This window comes from Branchiostoma lanceolatum, chromosome 19 (genome assembly GCF_035083965.1).
Source record: "Branchiostoma lanceolatum isolate klBraLanc5 chromosome 19, klBraLanc5.hap2, whole genome shotgun sequence".
NCBI lineage: Eukaryota > Metazoa > Chordata > Leptocardii > Amphioxiformes > Branchiostomatidae > Branchiostoma > Branchiostoma lanceolatum.
In genome coordinates, this window is record NC_089740.1 from 9,286,422 (window position 1) to 9,314,218 (window position 27,797).

A 27,797-nucleotide genomic window follows, 5' to 3' on the forward strand; every position below is an offset into this window, starting at 1 on the left:
TTGGACAGGTATGTTGGAAAAACATCTTGTACGAGACAGGCCAAGGCCCCTACCCAAAACCTGCGATAGACTCATTTTGTGGGGTGTGATTTTGCTACAACGTGCATGTCACATGTGGGGTAAAGTCCACTGAGTCGACTCATACCTGTAGCTGTGCAAATATGAACCTTGACGTGCAAACTTTGAACCTCCAATTCCAAGACGGAAAATTGATGTTGTTTTCACTTGGACCGCCCGACGGCAGCGTTGCAAAGCATCAATTTGGACGTCAGAATTGTCCAAGTCCGTATGCCATCTCAGCCATTCCACACCGGGGCTCCCCTACTGTTCCATACGATCTAGTCGGTGGTTGGGGTTGTACTAGCTTGGATGGCACCCAGTCGAAGTATATGCTATATAGAACTGCTTCAATCGTTTGTTTAACTCCCTTCGTACTTTCTTGCGTCCTCACCCTTTGACATTGCGGCACTGCTTTACTCTAAAGGCACGCAAGGGGGCGTCTACAGCACGTCAGGGTGCAACATGCTATATTGCGAACAACCCTGATTGGACAAACTTCAACTGGTCCTTATGCAGAGGCTATCACAGGTATTAAAGGCAACCAAAGCAATTTTAGTGCCCAAATATGCAAATGAAATGATACTGAAATCTTTATGGTAGTGACATTTACTAACACTTTTTAGCACATTTGCGTAGTAACTCATACTTTGAGCATTCTAAAACCGCGCAAAAACGTGCCGTACGATGAACCCCTTAGTTTCGCAAGCCTACAAAAACCTCGGCGACGATTTTGAGTGAGTTCTCACATCACAACGACAGAGTATTTTTGCATCATGGACGTCACTATACATTGTGATAGTGTTATTTGAACTAATCATGTATAGAAATGACTAAATAGATAGACATTCAAAATGTTCAGGCCTTAATATTGCTTGGGTTTCCGTACAAAGATCGGAACCTAGCACATGCCCTCAAGTAACACAAAAGACCACCACGTAAATCAGTGTCCGTTTCTTAATGAGATAACCTTTTGCTCACCTGCTCCCACAAATAAGCCAATGGCCCGAGGACGATTTAGCTCTTCTTTAGATCGTACAGATAACCTCTTGTGATAACCTTTCTAAACCCAGAGCCCCTTCAGACGTTCTGGAGCGGAGAAAAGTGGGACCACATGGCCCCGGTAATTACCTGTAATCTCGGTGGTCTGGTCAGGACAATGGGGGGAGAAATTAGATGTACAAAGAAGCTGTCAGCTATGTTGAAAAGGAGGTACGGTAGAGACAACTATATCCAAGAGACCTTCGGATGATCTAGGAGTATTGACCCCCCGTACCCAAAGGAAAGAAAAAATTTTCCGTATCATTTATGGTAATATCAAGGGGTGTATAACAGGAATAACTAATAGTATCTTCTAGACATCGTGTTAGCATAAATATTAGCTATTCCTTTCTCCCTTCCTGATTCATTCATCCATACATTCATGTATTCATTCATCCCTCATACAATCATTCATTTCGGAGGATCTAATTGCATTCTAGCTTCGACTAGGGACGTCCCTCGGATAAGACTTTGAATAGAGGTCCAGTGTATGAGGATAGCCACACCTCAAGCACAGTTTTAAGAGCCACCACCGCATGTTCCGGTGTGAGCGAATCAAATAAATCTGTCTGAACAGGAAGCGTGTACTACTCAGTACAAAAAGTGTGTTACGTTTGACGCGGTTTACCGGGGATGCAATGCAAACAAATACAAACAAACAAACATCACGTAATATCAGTCACCTCACTATCCTGAAGGCTGCCGACAGAAAACGTTACGCTTTTTCCCCTTGACATCTGCTTGGAGATCTATTTGTTAAAACTCCTTGTTACCTCCATGAAAAATGGAGGTATTGCAATTGTTTTTGGCTCCGTATGTCTGTCTCTCTGTGTGTTTGTGTGTGTGCGTTAGTGTGTGTGTGCGTATCTGGAGCATCAACTTAAGAACCTCTGGATGAATTTCGATGATATTTGATATGTAAGTAGGTGTTGTTGACGCGAAGGTCAAGGTCGATTTGGGGCCTCCTGTTGTCTGACCTTGGTACTGCAGCAGAATTCCCGGTTTTTGTGTCTTGCTGTGGTCTTGTTTGGACTTTGTGGTCTATGTGGCTTCACAGAAATAGGCGATAATCAGCAAAACATTTCATCATGAGCGGCTGAACAAGCGAGAGTAACGTATACTAAACGCCCCGTTTTGTCGCGAATCAAATACTTCCACCCAATTCAACCACAAATAAAATTTCACACTTCAAAAATCCATAAAAACACTATTGTTTCTTTGAAGAGTAATTAGCGTAACCATTACAAGTAATTAGAACGGATAAGTAACGTTTGCAATCTCACCTATGAACTGTAGCTAGAGCGAATTTATTTCAACTTCTTACTGCTGTTGCACACTGTAGAAATTGATTAATAATTGACTCGCAGTCATTATAGAAAATATATCTAGTAATAAGTGTAAATCTAGAAAAAGGCAGATTAAATTTTGCTCATCATTTCACTTACGTATCTCCATATCGTTAAGATAAAAATGTCTGAAAAATAACGATAGCCAAAAGATAACAATACCTATCAAAAAGAAGCACGCATTCCAAGTAATAAAGAAAGGATTTTAATTCTGATACATTTCACAATGACACCAAAACTGTGTCCCAAATCAATTGATGACAATAAATATACAAAAATACATCGCATACACATATAACCACGGCAGCGACAGTTTCAAACGTACAGATATGAGATGTCAAATTTAATATAGCTCTTCGACCATCCAGCTTGCTCAGAGTTAAATATGGAATGTGTTAAATATAGGAGAGCAGTTTTCAAAGCGTTTATTCAATTGTGCTTGGTAGCTAAATCGTCCGTGCGCCCATTGTTGCTGATATTTCAAAATCGCAGATTTGAAGTTACTAAAACTATAACTATTATTTCTGTGATATGTAACCTGAAAACTATGTACTGGCAGCTTGGATTGAACTAGATAAATAAAAAACAGAACAGAAGTATAAACTTTGCGAGCTATACAGGAATTTTCTTTCAAAGCATTTTGGAGTTAAAGAAATAAAAGTGCCTCAACAACTACGAACATAATTCCGCCATGTCACTTATATCCGTCACCCTGAAAAAATGCGTATAAAGGAATCTCCAATGTATAATGCACTCCTGCACATCTAAACTGCGCATACCTGGGGGTGCTGCACTAGAGATCTCTCAAACACACTGTTTTGTTTTTTCAAAGTGGCGGATATATGTAACTGGCGGATAAATGTTGATGGAGGTAATTAAGTTTTGGAGTAAAAGAAATAAAGGTGGTTTACAGTAAACCTCCAAACCAATCAACGACGTGAACTGGTGTTATCTCTGTTCTGCGTTACAACAATGAAAGATGTCCTTGTAAATCCTCTGGGCGCCCAATTAAGCCCTTAAGTCCTTCAAAACGGACCAAAAAATCCCTCAGAATTAGTGATTGTCGGCCACCTTTAATTAAATGACCATTTAGAAGAGACATATCATAACATTCTGAAGAAAACGTTTGCCTCTTTATACATAAAATAACAAACAATAAAATAACGCTTTGTATGAAATAACAAACAATAAAACCATATTCACCTCCGCCTCACCCTCTTCAATATACAAAAGAAAACTCAAGGGATACGTCCATAAATCTATAATTTTTTCATTAAAAAAAAGGAAAATATGCCTTTACAGAGATGCGAGACAGCTGGGTTGCACACATGAGGGTGAAGTCCCAAATGTGGCATATTTAAACAGACGCCTCAATAGTGGTCATTATGTTTTTAAGCCAAGTTTCGTGAGTTTGTGCAATTATGTGTCATTTGCTTGGTAATCTGGTAGAAATACCGTCGCCAGTAAATCACTTATGGAGGACAGGATATCGTCAAATAATGTGACAGCATGCCTGCGTATGATTGTGTTCTAAGCCCACGGTCAACGAGATCATTTAGAGGCTTATAGAAGTAGAAGTTAAGCGTGCATCTATCAATCTAAACCCTGGCAGGTTGGGATGATGTACTGCAGAAAGAAATCTCTTTTATTGCATGATACGGGCACTTTTCGTCGTGTGCTCGGTCGTATTTGCACAGTCGAAAAGTGAATTTTCTGTTGGGTTCTTTTTCATGTATTTTAAGTCAGAAATTCTATACTTTTTTGAAGAGGTGAATAATGCCGTGTTTATGATATGGCGTAATAGCTTGTGAAATCTGCGCATATGCACTTCATGTTTCACCAAAATTATTATTGTGTTACTGCACATTAACTTTAACTGACGATCGAACTTCTCAACGTTCAAATATACATTTTGTCTTGCGGCGACAAGAATATAAATATCACACCAAAAATCGTCTTCTTAAATCTGAGGTAATTCATGGATCTTCTAGCACCTGAATTTTGCTGACCAACTCCACCGACAAATTTCTCGTAAAAAAACAACAGATAAATCCTGTACAAATGATGTACAAAACATTTTCAAAACCACCATACGCCTGCCTATAAAAAATTGGAGAGTACAAACTTGTAGCGTAGAGAGGATGGAGGGTAATATCCAAGTAGATGTTAGGTGAAAATTGTAACGTTTTCTGACTTCCAATCCATTACCCCAACTGTCTTAGAAGCCAGACAGTCAGAAAACTGTGCGATTGTGGACCTAACATCTGCTTGGATATAAGAAGGAATTGGGAGCAATGGCTTGTTCAGCCGGCGAGAGCTAGAGGGCCACACAAAGACCTTGGGAATCTTAATTTCAATCTGAAAGGATGTTAAACCTTTGCCTGGAGTAAAATCTAAAGCCAAATCTCTCTGTAAAACGGAAATGGGTGGAGCTCTCGTGTCTGGGAACGAGACTAACGACTCGTTCCCCCACATTCGTTACCTTGTAAGGACGAAGGCCTACAGGCGACGCTATCGTACGGCAGTGTTTTGCATTTCTGTTTCATTATCAAGTTCGTAGAGTAAAATGTTCCACATATTTACTCCATAGGGACAGAGAGGTGGTTTCTGAGAAAGTGGTGTGGATGATTTGAATTTTTGAATTCTAACGTTACGGTCGTCACAAACGTGGCTATAACCCTATCTTCTATGAGGGGGGGGGGGCGCAAAGCCCCTTTTCTCTCTTCACATCCGTTGTAAGACATTCTCATCCTAAACACTCCTCAACAAATAAATGTCTATGACGTTTCACTTTGTATTCTTCCGGAGTGATCAGCTGTCAGGTCCCCGTATCGTCTGCGTTGCCATGGTGACCCGTCAGTCCTTCCCGCGCAATTCTACAGCCTGGACGACGTTTGTCTGTCTGTGTGCAGACGACAGCTGTCACTTGTACGCCTGCTGGCTCCATCAATTCGACTAGAGATTTTCCGATTGAATAGCCGTACTGGCGAGATATTAGTTCCACCAATCTGTGTGTCCCACCCGAGCTTTCTTCATCTTTGTTGTATTCTTCCGGCAGACGACTTTTTTCATGATCAATCCGTGTCAGTATTCCCGCCTAGACCAGTTTTTCCACAAGTGTAAATTCTGTCAGAAAACATGGCTGGCTTCCATATATGGCGAGGCATATTTTTTCTTTCTTCATCTTTCTTGTATTCTCTCCTCAGATGACTTTTATCAATCCGTGTCAGTGTTCCCGCCAAAACTAGTCCTTCCACGAGTGCAACGCAGAATATTGAGAACCTCCATATATGGCGAGAAGTCTTTCTTTCTTCATCGTTGTTGCAATTTTTTCATCAGACGACTTTTAAACAATTCGTCTCAGTGTTCCCGCCAAAATCAGTCCTTCCAGGGTGGAAATTCTATCAGAAAATATGGAGGACTTCCATATCATACGGCGAGATCTTTCTCTTTACATTTCGACATGATTTTCAGTCAAGTTTTTATGCATTTTTACAAAAGACGATTCTTTTCAGAGCCGCTTCTTGTCGCAGTACCCCTTTTTTCTCATGTCCCCTCCTCTGATGGCACCGACGCATCTCAATCTCTTTCCTTTACAGTCAAAGTCCTGGTAACAGAGCTTTCTCTGAAACAAAAAAAAAATACAAAATATATTAACCTAACATCATAAAAGCACTTCACGAATCTGCTCTGACTGACGAAACTGTTTTTTTTTTAAGTTAAAGCTTAATGATAAACATTGAATGGTTTAATCTAAAACTTAGCTTTCTTAAGAGTTAAGTTAATGTTAAATCTTCAATTGAAGTGAAGCACAATGCTTTTTGAAGTATATCTAATAATTGTTCGATGTGGTGTCGTTGATTATGACACGCGTTTTCAGCCAAGCACATCGAGTCACCATAACTCTTCTTGATAAGTGTGTTTGGTTCTTTTACGTGCAGTACGCGTACGCTTGTATTCTCCAAGCAGAGGTTTTAACCGGGGGGCTAGTAGTGGCCGCAATTTTTATCGCTGCATTCCCTCCACGATATCGGGAGGGCAGCGTTAAAGATTGCGGCCACTATTGCTCCATGACTGATGCTCCCCCTACACGGGGCTACCAGCGTATGCCCCAGCTGAAATAACGAATGCAACCCTGACACCATGCCTGGGCTGAAACCTCCGCCCCCGGCATGATGTAAATTCTGAAATCTTCACTGCCTTGGGAAAGGTCCGTGCACTCTTGGAGTGTTTTTTCAATAGGAAAACTGATACATTTGTAAGTCACAGCTCATGCATAATCCCGTGTCTATCCGAACATTACGGATATCCATAACATATCCCAGTGAAAGATTTCTTTGAAATTTTGCACTGATATGATACGGCATGGGATACCCATAGCTCCAGTACCCTGGGGATATCATTCAGTTTTGTATTTCTGTGTCCATCTGAACATTAAGGATATCCGTAATACATCCTAAAATATTGCTGTGGAAAAAGTTTGCACTTTTATAATGCAGCACTGCTTCAGTGTAACGGTAACCAATGCTCAAGGTACTCCGAACATAGCCTCTACCAGGCTCCACAGGTCGCTGGAAAGATAGTAGAAATTGGCCAAATAGACGGATAACATGCCAGGGGGGTGTTAGTCCGCTAAAGGAGTAACTCCTCTGGCATGTTATCCGTCTATTTGGCCAATTTCTATTATTTTTCCAGCGACCTGTGGCGCCAGGTAACGTTAGAGGCTACTCCGAACACTGACTCGGAACAAAATCTCTTTAGAACACATAGTATACCAGAAAAGTTTTAATGTCAATTGTTTTAGTAGCTATGTGAAGGGCGATTGTTTTCTTATTCTGTTATTGTAGATGGTTTTTATCAAGGGTTACCTGAAATACAGGTCACAGTCTACATGTAGACCTAAGGTGTGTTCGCTTGGCTAAACAAAAGCTGAGCTGAGGTGAGCCGATAGCCCCAGTACCAGGGGACTCCCTTGTTGTGGAGTGTTCGCCACGCGGAGTCGTTATAGAACTCGCTTTTCTGTTAGGCGCTTTAATTTTTAATGACCGTCGGACTTTGTGATCTACCGTGATCTTTTGATCACATGATTACAGCTTATCGTAATACACCTACGCCAGTTACAATGGGACAAAAAGTAGTACCGTAGGGAGCAAAGATTTAAGTGCAACGCTAAGGTACGTAGAAAACAATGTATATTGTACATGTGTTTGCGGATCCAAAGGGGTTTAAGGAGAATTATGGGTTCATGTTTAAATGGTTTTAAGGTCTTGCGATTGTATTGCGAACTACAAACAATGCGATAGCCATTGTTAGGAACCTGCAGCTAACGATAAAAACAAACCCCTCATGACCAAACCCATGTGACCATACCTATCCTGAACTGAGGTGAAGCATGAAGGTTTTTCGAGAAGATACTAGTAACGTTGGGTAACCTAAATTTGCGGGGTACTTAAATTCGGGATTTTTCGAAAACGGGGTATTTAGGGATATGTGCTAGATGCAACATAAGTAATACCGCTAGAAATGCAAACCTGCCAGACTTACGTATTCAGAACACTGTCTGAAAAGCTTCGATAAGCATGGATTATACGGCGACGAGGTCAAAAACTCTCCGTCCCTTATTGGAACAGTCTGAGGACTTCGTGGGAGAATTAAACAACATGGTTGTCGGCTGGTTTATAAGAAAAATGTCACATCCGCTTCCTGCTAAACACAATTATTTACAAGACAACTTATTACAATTTCTTTTGCTAACCTGCAACTGGATTCTAAGTGTGATCAATCATCAAAACGCCTCTCTGTTGCTACAACCTACGGCACGTGTATTTTCCCGCCGCCATATTGTTAACCAGAATCCTGTTGTCAAGCAGACGACAAAGGTTTGTGAGGAACACTTTTTTGTCTAAATGCTGCGTGTAATAGTGGACTGAGGAAGATATTTTCCTCAAAGTTTGCTCCTAACACAACAAGGAACACATGGACATAGTAGTATTACCATTGCTACGGCATCCAGCTAACTTCCCATGAATAATGTAACGTTACACGTTGCCCGATGATGACGATGGGCCGACTTTGAGTGAAGTTCTATCGACTCAACACACGGGTTGTACCCGAACTGGCCTGATGTGTGCGGTACGGCCGTTTTTTCGTGTATTTTTTTACTTGGACACGTTTATATCCATAGCACTCTCCTCAAGCCAAGGATGGAACGAATAGCTGCTGTATAAAATGTGATTAGCGGTAAGATATTCAAGACGAATCTTCTCTCCCGAATTAATGTGCCCCCCTGTCCGACAGCACCGTAATTGTGCGTGCGGCGGACGGTAGTTTCAAGTTGAAATATTATGGTGTCAGCACGACTAGAGACAAAATCTACCATATATATGATTAGGGCAAAGATGGTACATGATACTGACAGAATTATAGAAAAAAAGGATGGTTTATTGTTCTGCTAGATTGATTTCAGTCAACCATTATCGGAAAAATCCCGAATTTATGTTACCCAACGTTACAATGTGGTTTCGCCACTACTAACGTTTTAAACCAAGTCACCCCTACTCTTCTCGATAAGTGTGTTTAGCTGTGCTATGTTCTTTTGCAACAAAATGAAGAGAAAGACGTAACATCCGCAGTTTGGCAAAGTATATTTGTGAACCCCTGTGTGTTCTCATTCTAGGCCTTCATATACGTGTACATTAAACTGCCTTAGCCAACAAACTTTTGCGGAGCATATGATTGTTGTTATCAAACTCGTTATCGCTAGTCAATTACATTTTGCTTAGGTCAGCTTGTACATATGGCGTGGTCAATCCATGAATAGTTTCACCAGGTTAGTAAATCTTTGAGTAAATGAATCAGAAAATCTACTCCAGTCACGAACCGTGATGAGGGGGATACAAACTCACGTCACATTTGGGACCGCATTTTATCTACTGCAACGCCCCCTGGCGGTGGAAATTAGATCCAGTCATTATCGCCCAGAGGAAGGTAGCAGTACTTTCCAAGCAGAGGAGTGGTGGTTCCGGCTGACGTGTTTTAGGCGTTTTTGTCGGGCTTTCTAGTTTGTCCACAACCACACGTGGTTTGATGAGACCACAAAAAAAAAACATGACAAAGTGGAAAGCCGGGCCCGACAAAAACGCCTAAAACACGTCAACACCAGCCGGAACCACTCCTCATCTTGGAGAGTAGGTAGCAGAAGGACTTGTGTACAAAGACATTTAATGCACAGGGTCGCTATAAATTCACGGGGACGTTGAAAGGTTTATACCTAATGTGGTTATAGAATTGTAGCTATCAGCAACAGATGGGACATAACATCATGTTGTGAACAAACATAGACAGAAATGACTCCCACTGTTAGTAGCCCAGACCGCTCTGTAATCAAAGAAAATTGAAACTTTCCACTCACAGAGGGCTAGCAAACGTGATCAGCGGCGGCGAAATGAACACAGATCACTTTCACAGTAAACAAGACACTGGTGCTAATTGATAAACATGTCCCGCTTAATTGTGATTAACTGCCAAATAAGTCTATGTCGATTCGGCCCAAATTCGAAGAGTACATATTTATTTTGTCTACTGTAGACAGGACATTCAGGAAGACAACAATTATGAACGTAATCTATGTAAATATCCCTGACTTAATTTTTCACTGTGATCACTCATTTTTTACGATGTAAGTAAAAAAGGAAAAGATTGACCTTTAAAATCAAAATGGTCGCTATATACGTTAGCGTATCTTTAGACTCTCGAGATAGCTTATAGATGGTGATAGAATATTTCAAAGGCCATTTAGTGAAATTTATGGCAGTAGATAGAGGCATCAATCATGAAAAGAGCAGTCTAAACGGATTAAGATTTCTGACGAAAGATCAAAGATGAGAAACATCCTCCGATCTTAGGGAGACTTGATGGCGTGAAATTGTTCTCTCCGCCCCCCTCCCCCCTACATGTTTCCGGAACTTTGATGTTAAGAATAATCGGAAACTTCTTCTCCACATGCAACATGTTCATGGACAGCGGCTATGTCTTGATTTGAGACTGGATAGAGTTTGTAAGTTTTGAAATGTTTCTTCACCCTCCCCTACTCACGGACCCTGTGCGCTCCCTTGCCACTAAAGCCATTGTCGCACATTAATTGAGCACCTTTCCACGACTCTGCTTCCGACCCCTCCCAACCAAGGTCGGCGCTGGGTTGGGTATAGCCTAGGATTTATTCTAGTCTAGCTTCAGGTCGCTCCTCTGATTGCGTCCAAGCAGAACATGCATGACTTTTCCGAATTTGAACTTTCAAAATTCAAAGTCGGCTGGCACAGATAGATTCGTAGGCCTACCAACTCTCAAGCAAAGATGACGTCGCTCACGACTTAATCGCAACCATGATCTGGAGATCGAGAAGATCGGGAGGCCATGATCCTTCATATGGGACAGGACCTAGGGGCTTAAGAAGGAATATACAATTTACAAACACAGAGCAATGAGACGACCCATAGGCGAGATATTTTAGCACAGGTGAAGCTTAAGTAACGTTAGATTCTATTCTGAATGACGAAAAAAATCATCAATCTACTCCCATGACGGTAGGGCACGTTTTCCACAATACAGGTTCACTATGTAAACAATCAGATGATTACATCCATTGCTATTTGTATAGCGTACTCAGGGGTCAATGTCAAAAAAATGGTCAGCCACATCAGTACTATACTTGGCGAGGCGCCGTCCCAAAGATAATGTCTTGAATTATTACCATATGGTTAGGCAATCTTCCAAACCCGCAGAACCATAATCAACATACCTCCCGTCGGAAAAGTGCTTTATCGTGGGGTTAAAAACTTTGAAGTGCCAGGCTCGATCTCTTTGGAAGCTTCGCTCAAAATGGCTGAGATTGCCAGCGAGCCGTAGTAAGATCTTGGATACAGTAGAGGTCGTTTCAATGACATGTTTTTCCACATTTAGAACTTGGACCGAAGAGAGCTCAATGATCTTACGCGTGGCAAGGGACCATCCAAGCAAGATTTAGATAACACTGAACAAAATTGATTTTTCAATACTATAAAAATGCATTCTATGATTGTGCCTATAATCAAAATATGAAGGAAATTCTACGATACCATCAGACATTTTCCTCTTTCTTAAGGATGAAATAATAAGACAGCAACATAAGAAAATTTAAGGGTACGAAATGTAAGATTTGTAAACCACGTATATCTCCTGCCACAATCTCTTCCTGCTTAGGATTATGCTTGAAATTCTAAGACTCCCAAGGACGGCTCATAGGGCATGACTGAATTATATTTTTGGAAAGTGTGTCCTGGGCCGAGAATGAGAAGGGGGGGGGGGGGGGGAGCACGTGTTGATGTTCGATAACACGTGAGATGACTAGCCTGGGTGCCATCCTATTTCTGCCGGGGCCCCTACACTCGCTACCCTAAAAAAATAGGATAGCGAGTGTAGGAGCCCCGGTAGAAATAGGATGGCACCCAGGCTATGAGATGACCGATTGTGACCTCTTAAATATGTGCGACAAGGTCACGAAAACGTATTTCTCATTTCATAATTCATTCGTTTAAAGTTTTGGTATGGTTTGGCGTATTTATCTTATTGTCATTGCATATCATCTAAACAGTAAATTTGAAACGGTACTTTTTATGAGTGGGACAGAGGACGTTCAGACCCCGCCCGGGTACGACGTGATGGGTTGCACTGGTCAATTCGGATGGGGACACAAAGCCGGCGGTCTCGTTTAAGGGGAAGCTTTGAGCGTCGAATCCATGCACGTAAAAGAACCCACCTTTTAATTAGCAGAATATCAGGGGTTACCCAGTATGCTTGGCTGAAAACGCATAGACGCATTGCACTACCATCACTAGCTACAAGAAAAGGCATCATGCTTTACCTCCGTTGAGGATGACTATTTCACCTGTTACAGACAAGAACAATTGCCAGAGATCAAAACATTAATCCAAACATTGGTAACGACTAGATACAACTTGTAGGACAAACCCAAAGACAAACAGTACCACCTGCAGAGGTCACGTTACCGAGCTCTCGCGAGATTAGAAAGGCGAGACAAGGTGAGCTCATTCTGTCAAGGGTGACCATGACGCGTGTCTAATAGAGAAAGGCTATCTTTCTGCACGGGCGACCATTGGTGTTGAGGGACAGATACGTACGCTGTTGATGCAGCCTCTAAACACTGATAATGGGTGTAAAATATCACATTAAGACTAAGGTTTCAGTGAGGTAACTAAGGTTATCAGTGACACGAGGTTGCTACATGCGCACAACTTGTATTCATTACCTTCGCCAAGCAGGTTATGGTTTCCGCAGCGTTTGTAGCATTGTGGCTTTATATTAGCCTCTACCAGGCTCCAGACGTGACTGGAAAGAGTAGAAATCGGCCAAATGGAGGAGTTGGCCAGCCGATATATACAGTCCTGAGTCTCCTGACCTGGCAAATTGTATCTATCGGCTGGCCAACTCCTCCATTTGGCCGATTTCTACTCTTTCCAGCCACGTCTGGAGCCTGGAAGAGGATAGCTTTCTTTATAGTTTATCAGCATAACTCAAGAAGCTATGAATGGATTGTCACGAAATTTGGTTTGATGTTAGGTCTCCACCGGTCGAGAAATAAGCCGATTTTCGAGGCCCTGGTGACTTTCCTTGGTACTGCAGCAGAGCGGTTTTGGTAACATCAGATGTTGCCCGTTAACTGTCTTGTACAGCAGTACTACTACTACTACTACTACTACTAGATCTACTACTACTACTACTACTACTACTACAGACATACACGCAGTAAAAATACATTTAAATAATTTTTTTCAGAACTTAACACCAGTGACACTCAGTCGCTGCTTTGGCAAGTTCATGAACAACTGCGTTGTCACACCGCTGTGCGATGTACTGCTTACAATGAGCATAGCAAAAATAAGAAAGGCACAGAAGAAAGTGCGGCTTTCAGCTTTCGACTTTTGTACAGACTGTTTTTTTATGGTAGATCAGTTTCTTTGTCTAATATGATTGATTTCGTGAATATCCTCTGACGAGCAGTTGACATCAACAGAGAGACAAAGCAGATGTTGTATTTTCGCTATAGAGAAACGTGAGTCCCATATTTGGAGACTGACATTCTAGGTCACCGATCCTCTCTTAGATGGGCAAGTAAAGGGCTGTGGATGTTTCTGCTGTAACGTTAGACGGATAACCATAGATAAAAGGAATATCATCTTATATTCCTAATTTACAAGGATTGATCGTATAAGATGTATGTATACAAAGAGAGAGAGAGAGAGAGAGGGAGAGGGAGAGAGAGAGAATAGAGAAAGAGGGGGATAAAGAGAGAGGGGGCAGGGAGAGAGAGGGGGAGGGAGACAGGCAGACAGAGAGAAAGAGTCTTCGCAAGGAAAATACGGTAGTAACAACAATGTTGTTCATACCTAATGTTTCCAAATGTTATGAGATGGGATCGACAAGAATAGAACGTTGTATTGTAGAGTCGTGCTGTGTTTAAGGATCTTTCAGTTTAACGTTACAGTACAACACAAAGAGTTCGCAAGACATGTCAAGTTTTCTTATTTTTAGAGATCATTTGTGTAGGGTTAAGTTAGATTTCTGTGGGGGAGGGTGCATCTCCCACTTCTTTATCGGTATTTTCGTAGTTTTATCCGAGTATCTTTGTAGGAAAGAAAGCCTTTATGTGGGGGAGGGGGGCAACTCCCGGACCATGAGCAAAGATGACACCCCTTTCCCTAGTGATAAGATAAGAATTCCGACAGACGAACATTCCGTTGGACTGAGATTTCCAGAGAAGAGATAAATAACTTTCCCAGACGGCAGGCCCGCCAGCCGGGTCCATTAGAACTTATTACGGACGGGGATGAAACAGATTACGTTATCTGTGGGAAAATGTGGCGAAAATTAGCAGATAGGACGGTGTTGTCATATCGTCTCAGTGTGCTCATCCCACAGTGTGTGTAATCACGGTAAATCACCCGAAGATGAGTCTGTGTCTTATGTTGAAGACAGTCTTGCCAATTACGCCATAACAAATGTAGCCATGACTGGATGTGTTTCATCAACTAAGGCTTATATAGTTACATAAAAGAAGACTAGCACAAGTCAGAAGTTCCTTTCGTATATCACTAGCCACGATGCCAGACTGTTTCCCAGTGGCATACACAGGCTAGCCCCGGCGGTTGGCCGTATAGCCGAGGAGCTGGCCTTTGTTGACCCTAGAAACAGTCTGGAATCCAGGCTATTACAAGTTGGATTGGCTACTTACACTAGCCTCCACTAGTCTTTTCTGAGAGATGGGAAAATACTGAAATGTCAGTGGCTTGTCAATACTAGTATCTCAAAGCTAAAATGTGATGCGCAATGATTAGTATAGTATGTTTCAATGTGAAGTTGAAGTTCAAGCCTTTATTTTACTCACCACACATCTTCTTTTTACAGGTCCGAAGAATCTTGTCCAGTACAGCTCCACACACTCCAGATAATTCCGCCCACAGTCACTGTCTCTTGTACACTGTGAGGAAAGGGGTGAAAAATAAAGTTATTTTCTACTTTTACCAACTGTGGGGGAAAGGGTTGAAAAATAAAATCATTAGCAACATTTTCTAATGTTTATTTGTTTCTGTCTTTGCTTTTTGTTTTAACAGAATATCAATACGCTTTAATAATGCCACACACCTACTACAATTGATCATCACAACGTCAATGTGTGTATGTTCATCCCTTTGAATAGCAGATATCGAACATCTAGTGAAAACATCGTTCCGTTACAATTACTACTTTTTGAAAAGACGAAATGGGGGGTGGCGACTTGGCCATCCATCGTAAACGGGCATTTATCAGTATTTCTAATCTGCTGGGCAGCCATATTCATCCCTGTGGGATTTTATATCTGATCGTTAATGTAGTCACACCCTTTCATTCTAGAGACCGACTGTTTCTGGTTTGTCTCTGTAAACCGTGCAACTTTGCCTCTTTATCTTTAATGATGTAATCTATGCTGTAAAGGTTTTATTTTACCGGGTGCTACACGTACACACTATAAACTGCAATGAAAGGTTTTCGGTGCCAGCACTTGGCACCTTGTAAACAGCATACCAGACGTCTCAATCAAATCAGTATTAAGTAGTGACGAGAAATGGATGTGAAACGGAGTACATTTCCAGTGTCAATAGTTGCCACACTATTGCTAAACAAACCAAACCTACACTATAGTACTACTTATTCATCAAAATCTGTCTGCCACCAAGATATGAAGATTATAGCAGCAGAACAAAAGATGCAAAAAAAATGAAGTTTTGCTGCCGCACCAAGGATAGCCGCCGGGAGGCCCAAAATTGACCATGACCTTCATCTTCCTAAGACCTACCCACATACCAAATATCATCGTAATCTATCCAGCCTTTATACCGACCACAAATATTCGGAAACACACTCTGACACAGACACACAGACAGATGCACCAAAAACAATACCTCCGTTTTCGATGGAGGTAACAAGGATCAGCAAGTAAAATGTAAGAAAGTTGAGGTTGTGATTTTCTGACCGTCTAGCTTTTTGACAGTCTTCTACATCAATGACCAGGAAAACAAGTTGTAAAGAAACTTTTCATTTGTCCACCCAACATCTGCTTGGAGATTACCACATAGTTTCTTATCCATTGCGGGTTCCTAGCGACAAACTAGCCCCCTGGGTCGCCCCCCTCCCCTGCGGCATGACGCTGCTTATCCTCAATAGGCGGGGCTCTAATTAATCTTAACGTCTTCTTTTGTTCATTGGCGGGTCATCTAGATCAGCCGGAAATCCAAGGATAACGATATCGCTGTCATTTATCTTTAAACACGGTTGAGAGAATATGCAAGGTAAAAAGTTGATCTTTCGCAATTTGTGTCCAGACTGGCTCTATATCGCTTCATTTCCATTGATCGTGCTGATGATAAAAGAACGCTGAGAAAGTTAACCATGACCATACGAAAAAGCAATCGAGAATAGGTCTTGCAATGTTGTGTTTTATTTTCTTGTTTACTCGTCCATACTAATTTTTCCACAAAACTCAAAAGGTCAAATAAGCCAAATGTATCACCAGTAGAGCATGTACGTAGACAAGAAAGCATGACCATAAAGTCAAAGTAAAATTGTCGTTGCTGAAAGAAAAGCCTTTGTTTTGGAACGATTTATCTTTGGACAAACAACCTCTAAGATTATAAAGCAAAAGAAATAAGTGGGTTCAAAGAGTAAGCCATCGTATTTAGATGGTTCTCCTAAAACTAGTTTAGAGGACGTTGTATTGCAGTGTATCTAGGCATTCTATCGGTCTAGTAGAGCCCTTGTAAACGAGTAAAAATGCTCGTTTTTCCCCATTTTCCATGCTGCCAGAGAACTTGTAAAGCTTCCTTCTGTCTTCATGATCTACAAGACGCCAGAGATATATTGGTAATTTGTCATGGTTTGATTGTTTCTCGTGTAAAAACATCGTGAAAGTAACCGAATGGCCACCTGCTGACAGCCGCCATTTTGAACGACCTGTGGGCGGGCAAGGTCACAAAGGTCAGAATCAAGGGCGGCCATTTTGAAAGACGAGAACAATCAACAGCATTCATGTTGACCAACGTCATACATCAACCGTTTGTCCCCACGGCATCAAACATCTGTAAACTCAAGTGAGCCTCTTCATGTGATGACAGAAACAGGCGTCTTTCTGTCGTTACAATCTTAATAAGGTCCTCATTAAGAGCTCAAAACGCACACAGGGGGAGGGGGGTGTTACCGACTTCAAATTCATGTGTGGGCTCCGGAGTATCATAATGATGTCAATCACGGACGACCTGATCTTCACGGTTCACGAGTTATCAAACAAACAACCTCATTGATGAAGTCTCAATTCCGACGAATGGGGACACAAAAGTTTTATTTCTCTTATAAGCCTTCTGCCTACACAAACTTTGATGATTCTGTATTGAGCTTATCGAAAAACGAACCAAAACCGAAAGCCACAAACAACAATGATAAACTTGACTTATGACTAATTTAATGTTGGAAGTAATAAGTGATGGAGGCTTTTCTTGCTGCGTGGTCTGGTTTTGACCCGAAGCAAAAGCATTTTTCTTCTTTAAAAAAAAAATACCTGTGACATTTAAGTATAACATTCTGGAAAAAAGATGCCAAGACTACTACAAAATGAAAAATTGGCAATGAGTCTTAGACAGAAACAAATCTTTAGACACCGTTGCCATGGATACTGCGAAATACATGCACATGAATGTCTACAAAGAAAAATAGAACTCTAAAGGGGAGGACTCGGACATGTACTTATGCTGTACGGGTCATTAGAGAACCAGTGGTGTCCTGACATAATGCGTGCGCGTTACGCAGCTGTTCTGTGTGTTTTCTTTCTGTTGGAGAAAACAAAAGCAGATGAGAAAAGAAAACGTCTCTCTGTGACAAAAGATACGGAGATGTGCACATGATTGGCTGAGGCTGGAATTCGGTTATTTTCAAATAAGAAATGCATTATGGGTTGTTAGAATAGGGGCCTCTAGTATTTCTCAGAAGGGGGGGGGGGGTGTCGATCGTTGACATATCTTGTGTGTATGTGTCAAAACAAATCAGAATTTCCTTCTTAACATTCTCCCAATCTCACCAGCACCATATTGTCTATTTCGTTTCCCATATGAATGTGAAACATTTCTACAACAGCCTTCCAATTCATTCCTACTTCTAAACTATGGTAAATCTAATCCCAAACACGCGTCATTAGCCTTAAAACATTTGTTACACCAGTAAATCCACACCGGGATACATTTTTGTGTTTAGGAGATATCTCTGGAAGGTTTTAACGATATTTGGGTGGTCCTACCAAAGTACGGTAAAGACAACGTATCTGATAACGTTTTCGGTTTCCATTCAAACGGGCTTAAGGTGTGGCTCAACAGGTGTGTTTGGGGTTAAGGCATATGGAATTTTCTTTGCGTACTGTTCATGGAAAATTACTCTGTTTTTGTTTACGATAATGGGTGCTGGGAATGCATGGGAAATTTCCCCCTGAGATCAAAATATTTGGGCAAATTACGTGAGACCTTTAATCCAGCTGGAGATTTGAGAGAGGTCTTATAGTTAAGGATTTAGGTCCATTCCCCCGTTCTTAAAAAGATTTTCATTTGCTTTTGGAAGGCGTTTTTCTGAATAAAAAGTCTTCTGTAAGCTAAAAATGAACAACACGTTGGATACATCTGCAACACATACGTACGCTGTCTTTCGATTTACCAAAAATGATATCCGACCTCGCGAACGTCGTGCTACAGGCTTACGACAGTTTCTGGTAATCTTGGATATGTTGTACCAAGTAGGTTATATTTAACCTCATTGGTTGTACTGAATCCTTATCACGGAAAAGGTTGTTGTATAGGCCCTTTTAACGGTCGGTTTTGGTGTGGCCTCACTGAAAACTTCACGCCGTATGGTGACTGTGTCTTATAACTAGTGACATCTGGTTGACATGTTCTTTTTGATGCCATGATAACTCGTTAAAATTACACACTTTCATTTTCACCGCAGCTCTTTGGAACCAGTCCGAACCACGCTTTCAAGCAAACTTTGTAAGAAAAGTTTACAAGAATTTTCGACAAGAAGATCACACGCCGTTTGGTATTTAAACTGTGTCTTATAACTAGTGACATCTGGTGGACATGTTCTTTCTGATGCCTTGATGACTCGATATAATTACACACTCTATGGAACCACGCTTTCAAGCCAACTTAATTTGTAGAAAAAAACGTATTCAATGGTTTTTGACCAGAAAACATTTGTAAATACGTCACGGCAATCTTAAGATCTTCCTTATTCCGGATCCACCTGAGGCTGGCCCTTAATCGTTCTCACCTGTATAAACTCAGAACTGTGTCAGTGTGGATGCGTATCATTCCAAGGAGGCGGCACACTGCGCACATACACAAACACCACGGAAACAAAAACACCGGAGGAAACCCAGGCTACTAATTAATGACCTTCCCATCATGACAAATGAGATACAGCAGTTTACCCAAAAGTAGAAATAGAAGAGTGACTTCTGACATCTACTTCTGCATTTTAAAAATGTCTTTCCCTATAATACTACATTCCTATACTATGGATTCTCAAGGTATTTTAGATGACTCGAATATCATTGAAGTTGAAACGACGAAAAAAAACAGGGACACAACTTTTAGTGTCCTTGAAAAACTTATGGCGATGAAATAAGCTAATGAAAATGTGTATTTGTATCCTAATATCTGATATCAATAGTTGGACACTAACTGTTGAATAGTTGTCGTTTCTAAGGAACATATGTGCTATAACTGCTGCCTTTCCTGGTAGTGGTTGCCTTATCACGAGTTTGTTTACCAAACAACAATTTGTGCTCATTATCTTTGCGCGTCATCACTTCTGCTGCACCTGTTATCACCGTAGTTAACCAGGAATTTTCAAAATGGTGGAAGTGTTACTGTTGCTATAGACCGTATTTATCCCACTACATGGGGTCGTGAATAACTGAAAGAAAAATGTCAGCAATGTAACAATAACTGGATTTATCTTCCGAACAGACGGTGACAAATGTGCGGATTCGGTTTAAGCCGGAAAAGGTTAAAACTAAAAATCCAAGATGGCGACCGGTGGAGCCTAAGTGGTGATTATGTCAGTTACCCCTCTTGACTTCTCTACGAAATAATACCCCTTGAGAGCTCATTGAACGACTTTTCTTAAGTGGGACTTTGTGTGGAGACGGACACAATTGATGTGGAGAGCCCTTAACAAGATTTGGTGTCATTTTAACATTAACCAGACTAGAACAGAGTGGGTAACCGAAAGCGAAGATGATGATTTCTTCAAATGCAGTACAAAATTGATTGTGTCCCCTCCGTTTTGTTGATATGGAAACTAGCAGCATAGAAATGAACTCAACTAGGCCTGATGTAGTAATGCTATAATAACCAGTTATCCTAACTTACAGCCACTTCCATGTAATTCCGGCAGTGTAAAGGCTATGGTTAACAAATGCTGCACATGTCATAATTGTACCCCTGTCAGTCAAAATTGCATACTATCGTTAGACACTGCTCTTCAAAGGTTGTTTTTGACCAGGAACTTTGTATTCTGTTCCATACAGAGTAGAAAAAAATGTCGATTTCGGTACTTTTCAAATACAAAGATAAAACCGTTTGACGGGTAGTAAAGCAAAAAAATGATATAGGCGATTGGTAGCCACTGCTTGCACTATTGTAACATTCCCCTTCCCCAATCAACGTTCGCATGGTTAATGAGTTTTTGAAAGTGGATATATAACGTTACACTTTTGAGCGCCAACTACCGAGAATTCCCGTCATCCTTCTCGCGCCTTTGATTCATTCAATGATGAAAGACGTGGAAGGCACGGTGGCACAGTGACCGAGAAATAGTTTCAGTCGAGCTTTGTCCATGTGACTTTGTTTTAAATTTTCTAAGTTTCTATACCTAAAAACTGTTAAGCACCAACATGTAACTATTATGTGCTTAAGATATTGGATTACCGTTGCTTTGACACTTTTGGCGCCTACCCAGTATACACGTCAGTTTTTAAAGATAAGTAATAATAACAGAGTAACTGAGTTTTTGTTTGGGGTCAAACACTTTTATAGCTAAATAGCTTAAGTCTTGCCCTATACTTGCTCGAACAAAAGCTTTAGTTGACTGGTACATTTAGCTGATTCGTCAGTGAAAAATGTCTAACCCTTAATGTTCTAGACACATCTTCCGGAATGCTGTATGTGTCTAAACTAACTTCTGTTAGAAGATAGCTTTGGGATTAAATGATGTCTGTCCTTTTATATTTACAAAGAATGGGCAAAGTAAGTAGTTCGAAAACTACACATACATGTATATATGAATACAAACATATATGGACTGAAGGAGAGCAAATTAATCCGCCGTAATTACAGACTAGACGTACCTGTGAAAAAGGTACGTCCCTTTGGCTATATCTTTTACAAAGAATTGGCGAAGTACTAGTGACTAGTTAAGAAACAGCGTACGCATATATCAATACAAACATATATGGATTGAATGGGGAGCAAATTAAAACTTTATTCTCTGTAATTATAGACTAGAGGTACGAGTGAAAAAAGGTTTGTCCCTTGGCTATATTTGACAAAGAATGGGCGAAGAAACAACGTACGCATATATCAATACAGACATATATGGATTGAATGGGAGCAAATTAAAACTTTATCCTCTTTAATTATAGACTAGAGGTACCGTACGAGTGAAAATAATGCCTGCCCGTTGGCTATATCGATCGTTTACAAAGAATGAGCGAAGTAAATAGCTAAGAAACAACGTACGCATATATCAATACAAACCTATATGGACTGAATGGGAGCAAATCAAAACGTTATCCTCTGTAATTATAGACTAGAGGTACGAGTGAAAGAAAGGTTTGCCTGTCGGCCATATTTTTACAAAGGCTGAGCAAAGTAAATAGCTCTGGAACTGTGTATGTCTTTGTACATTAATATATATTGATTGAGTAAGAAAACCTTTTATTCGTGCTAAATATACGCCAAAGGTATCAACCAAAGCAACAGGTCTTTTGCAGCGTTACCGGAAAGGATTTCCTTAGTAATTAACCTTAATGAAGAGTAAATAGCTTAAGTCTGTGGCTTAAGAAATGTGACTAATATCTTGAGGCAATGTTGGGTAGACAGGAAAAGTGATGGCCTCTTAGGAACTCACGCCGGGCGAGACATACAAACCGCACAGGTCTCAACACTTTATTTTGTACACAAGACTAAGTCTGTTTTCATTAAGACTTGATGACAAGTTGCCACCTTAAAGGAATTGCCCGGGGTGAAGAAATATGTGTGGAACGATCTTTAGACAGGCGTCAAAAGTTTAAGGAAGTCTATGGTTTCCTGGTTGATGCACTACTGGTTAAATGACTGATTTTGGTGTCGTGTATATATTATTACCTCCGAGAAGAAGGGTCACCTCCGACGGGGGTATTGTTTTTGGTTGTGCATGTGTTTGTGTATTCTCATTTTGATAAATTTGTACGGACTTTGGCATGTGGCTAGTTATTGAGGTCCCCAAGAACTGTCTTGTGATGATGATTCGATTGATAAGAGTTGGCAGGTTACAATGCAAATACTAAGATGTATGTAAGCACTAAGTGGTCTAACAAGATGCCAAGATATATCGTAGTTTCTTGACGCAAATAGATATTTGGTTACGTACTTAATGAACTATAGACGACCATCTTGGCGACAGAAGTCACATGTAAGCGTTCCCTACATTCCCGTATACGCATAGAACTATTCGTGACCAACACAGTCAGCAGTACGACAATAGAAGTTCAAGGCAACGGAGCATGTTTAGGGTCTCTACCGGAAGCTAGTAACCGGAAGCCATGAGTTGCTGGAAAATTGCTATAAATTGGCCAAAAATTGCACTTAATCAAGTTGTCAGATAAGTAAGTTTATTGTTAAACGCGTAACTCTATATCTGGTTGGCTAACGTCTCTGACAAATTATTTGTCTTATTTGCTCAAATTCAAGCATGCTAAGAATCTTGTTAGAGACATGTTTGTACGAATACGCAAAGACGTTTAAAGCTAGTATCTAATTCGCCTGAGAAGTTCAGTGTTAACTATGCGTAACTCAGTGGCCAGCTAACTTCTCTTCAAATAATTCTATTTTGCCACTTTTTTGCTGTTTTTATATCAACCTAAGGAGTCTGTGTGAGACTATCAAGTTTGTTCAAATACACGAAGACGTTTAAAGTTGGTGTTTGATTAAAACACGCGGTATTTACACAAGAGTTTGCGGAGGTCAGCGGGGTTGTGCTTTAGGCCTGGGGGGCTGGGCGAATCGGTCACGTTTATTTGGGGTAAAACAAGTGTAAACAGGGCCTGACCTAGCTTTGACTTTGTAACAAAATCAGAGCCGAGAAGGTAAGAAGTTATATAGGTGACTAGGGCAGGGAAATCTCATCCTAAGAACAAGACCACCCCCTCCCCAAACCACTACCATAACAAATTAACAAATAGAATAACCATCGCCAAGAAGGTTATCATCAGTTTTCGAATTCGGTGCCATTTGCGTGTATCGTAATTGTTATGTAGGTTTGGGCCCCTTATCGCCTTTCTTTTAAACTAAAGGGATCGATTTTGAAAGATCGAAGAGGTTGATAGATCGTCGTGATTTTTAGTGTTGTTTGCTTTATTGTACAACAATTGGATGAGATGAAATTTATGACAAATTCGTTTATAATTTCGGCAGACTAGACTATTCTATACGAAGTGTGTGGTGTGGGATGAGACTCAGTATATTATGGTATTATGTATGGAATGAAACTATGTATATAGCCCTATTTGCAATGCATGGATTGTCAAATGTCAGGATATGATAACCTGTGTAACACGCTGTATTAAGCGATATCCATCTAAGTGGAATAATTTGTTTTAGGCGATGTCACCGGCCCCCTACTAAGAATCCTTCGGCGTTCAAACCCACCCTACCCCGCAGGACTTTTATCAGCCTTCTGGTACGAATTTCCGCCCAAGATGAAGCCGTCTGCGCTAATACATTCCGACCTGTTTACAGTTAAAACAGGTGTCAATCTTATGCCAGTCCTACGGGTATTCGGTCGTTTGTGTCCATCGGACCCCTCCCGGTATCTCTTCGGGAGCAGGTCTACCCCACCCCGAGACGTCACCCTACGTTTTTACGGTCCACATTTTTCGGGACGATAAAGATATCAGAAAAGCATGACTACTTTTACAGATGTCAGAAAAGAAGACTGATTTAAAGGAGAAAGGTAATCTCTATGAATAGATTTTGTTTACGATAAGTATCGATAATCTGATCCACCTACGTCAGAAACACGTGTATGATGCTAGCTAAAAGTTAACGTATACATTTTAATAATTTCATGTAAGAAGTATGCTGTACAAAATTATTCTCTTTAGATACCTATCTTAGCTGTCACACGAAGAAAACTACAAGAGGTTTCCCCCGACAATATCCCCCAGGCTTTCTTTTCCCCCTCATGCCCCCGAAGCGACAAAAACACAATTACAACTCAGTCGGGCAGAAAACCCACCTCTCTTTTCAAACCTACTCATTCCCTATGCACGGCGTGAACCCAGGTCTGCCACACAACTCGTAACTCCACTTTTGTCCCACCGCCCTTTTCCTAAAGCACTTGCAAAGTTCAATCCTATTATTCAGAGTGATTTTCTTAGGCTGAGACATCCTTTCAATCTTTAAATCCAGGTCGGATACTGGTAAGCAACCGTAAATAGACATAAAGACAAGATACTATCAGTGGCGAGGTGCCCCATCTTCGCCTAAGCAAGCAAAACAACAGTGGTGTGTGCCTAGATATTTACCGTAGAAAGGAAAATATGTCGGGTCAAGGATTTAGACCAACACTTGAGTGTTTACATGACACGTCGATAGCGTTTTGATGGGAATGAATCGGCTTTTAATCAACTTCTCCCCGGCTTTAGACAAACTCTTTTTCACGCGTAGTTTTATCGACTAGTTGAGTAAAACGTGACAGCTAATTTGGGTATCCATGTTGTTGATCCAGCTACTAAGAAGGAAAAATCGCCTCTTTACCTCTCACTTCTAAACCATCACAACCTTAATGCCCTTAATTATTTTGTAATACACACTCCTTCCCTCTTTGGTTGGGAACGTCTAACCGCAAACATTGTATATGATTTATAATATCTAATATGTAGACCACGGTGAGGCGATTGTGGTTACAACGCGGGCGGCCTTACAAAACCCTGATCTTTTCACCTCACTAGCCGCAAGCTACAGTATCTTGGCACCCGGTGTGCTTCTGCCACTAATAAAGAAGCACCCGCACACACAAATTGCCGAGAAACCTTCGCGATACAATCTTTGTGGGTTTTTCCCCTCCAGCCCATATTTCTGAACATGATGTAGCCGTTTCAGTTGAAGTATGCGGTGTCACAAACACCCGGTTTCCTGTGGCTGTCGTTTAGTCATGCTCTGTAATTTGGAAGTGAACAACTTGTCTGCGAGTTAGGAAACCTGTGATTATGACTAACGGCGAGTAAGAGTATAAGTCTAGACTGATCTGAGAGAAATACCAGCATCCTGAAACGTTGCATTTTCGTTGTAGTTACGGAAACAGAAGCAAATTGGACGCCGCGGGAGTCGGTGTAGCTTTTCTGTTCGTCTTTCAACTGGCGGTAAACCAAACCATACGCAACAGTTGCTCCAAATGACACGTTATACAGCGAAGAGAAACGTAAGCTAACATATGGAGGGGGAGGGTCCCAAAATACCTCTTAGGCCGCCTCGAGAGGCCACCGGAAGATATAAATTAGAATGAAATGAATTTTCCCTCGATCCACATAGCTCTACACTTAGAAAATACCAAGCTGTCAGCACATGAGGGTATATACTGGCGAACAGATACACGGATAATGCAATGAAGATGTGAACAGTATGTTGGGATGACCATATGGGGTGAGGATACCAAAATATCGCGAGTGAAGGGGTTCTGAACTTCTCCTTAGGAAGCCTTCGTAGGGGGTATCAGAGATATAGCACGCAGATACGGACAGTCTGGCAAAACAATTCACGATTTGCATCATTTCTTCCCACTGTTGCGTGGCTGTCGGAGGTAGCCAGCGCGCTAATCTCCAAGCAGATGTTAGGGTGGAAATTCGTAACGTTTTCTGCCTGCCTGGCTTCTTTGATGTGGTGAGTGGCTGTCACAGTCAGATTCTCAGAAACTATTACGATTTCCAACCCCAACATCTGCTTGGAGATCAGGTCGATTTTATACGCAGCCAAAATTAGTTTAGAAGAGTGTACATCGGGTAGACAAGGTTTACAAGGCCGCCTGTTCCTATTATCCAATTAACTCAAGCAAACGGAAAGTCAGCGTCTGCCCAAACCAATAATTCTTTTCTTCATGAGAACGCGGAGCTTGTGGGTGTCATTCTAGAAATCACTGTAAAGCGAGCCTGGAGGAAAAAGTGGTGTAAAACTATGGAGTCTAACGCAAGAGGCGTTTATAGCATCTCCATTAGTTTCTAAAGGCCTATACTTAAGAACTTTTCAAGACTAATAAAAGTGGGAATACAATGTGCTGTCGCCGCTGGTGTATTTTCATGACAGACGTGTTTTTCAGGGGAAGAGAGATTCTTGCTCTGCGGTAGTTTGGATCGGGGTCGCCCGGATTCGTTCCGGAGATCTTGTATGGAAATCAGGCGTATCTTCTACAAAACGTCGGCTTCGTCTGTTAAAAGCTCCCACCGCTTTGGGTAGAGATGCAGAAATCCCAGCGCACATGCGACTATAAAGGATCTACGGAATTATGCTGAAGTTCTGAATGCGACTTACCGAGCTCCAAAATCCTCTTTTGACGACGCTCTTAAGAACCTCATTATTCCTCGTTTCTCGTCTTTCCTGTAAGGACAAAAGGAGAAGAAGGGGTGATATTCGTGCTAATTACCCCTGACAGTAACGCGGGGATTATGCAGGCATTTCGCTAAATGGGAACTCAATCTCTAACGTCTCCCTCGAGATCTAAAAACGCCAAGCGTGCGGACCTGGGAGCGACGTGCGGTAGCAGAGTATTCCTACCCCCGAAGGCCCTTCCGAAACGTTACGCTCACGTCACATAACTTAAATGTTCCAATTTCTCTCTGTCAAAACACAGAGTCATGACAGCCGCTTGAGGTATTGGAGTAACATTTCTAAAGGATCTTTAGTACGATTTTTTTTTCTGTATTTTTTTGTTGCTGCTAACTTGTCAGCGGGAAGGGGGTGTTGACACAGGGGACACGGGTTCGTGTCATGACGGCCGCAACACGCGAACAAGCCCGGAGGGACATCTCCTTTTTCGGGCCTTCTCTGTGTGGCGGCGACACTAGAGTTCAAACCCCGGCCCTACCGGATCGAAATAAATACGCTCGCGTCTGAAACAACCCCGGGTACACCATTGTTACTCCATGCTGAGCTATTTTTCTCCGCCTTCGTCCCTCCTCTGTCATACGGACAAAAAAGACACCACACATGGAAAACGCTGCTGCATATATAAACCAAGACCGGTTGCTCTCCTAGACTTTTTATCAATAAACATCACCAACCACAACATGCCGATACCGCGCAGCGACGCAGTCGATCGACTAAAACAAGCAAGCAATGTTTAAATGTGTTTTCGGGAATAGAACCCATGTACGTACGTACCTTGACGCTAAGCCCCATTATAGTATCCGCCAGCAGTGCCAGAATTAGGACTGTTATCCAAGTCGGCAAGGAATTCATGGTAGGAGTG

The 27,797-nt window shown here is 41.4% G+C and overlaps 1 protein-coding gene across 1 annotated transcript in view; it reads right to left on the minus strand.

The window, feature by feature from the left end:
* Nucleotides 1-2,633: 2,633 nt before the first annotated feature.
* The window catches only part of LOC136425980 (uncharacterized), a 48,085-nt gene continuing 22,921 nt past the window's right edge, over nt 2,634-27,797 (minus strand). The window contains exons 5-7 of the mRNA XM_066414896.1: nt 26,861-26,926; nt 14,884-14,976; nt 2,634-6,069 (exon numbers count right to left, since the gene is read on the minus strand). Of these exons, the coding sequence (XP_066270993.1) occupies nt 5,956-6,069; nt 14,884-14,976; nt 26,861-26,926 (273 nt within the window). The 3' untranslated portion in view covers nt 2,634-5,955. The remainder of the gene's footprint in view (nt 6,070-14,883; nt 14,977-26,860; nt 26,927-27,797) is intronic.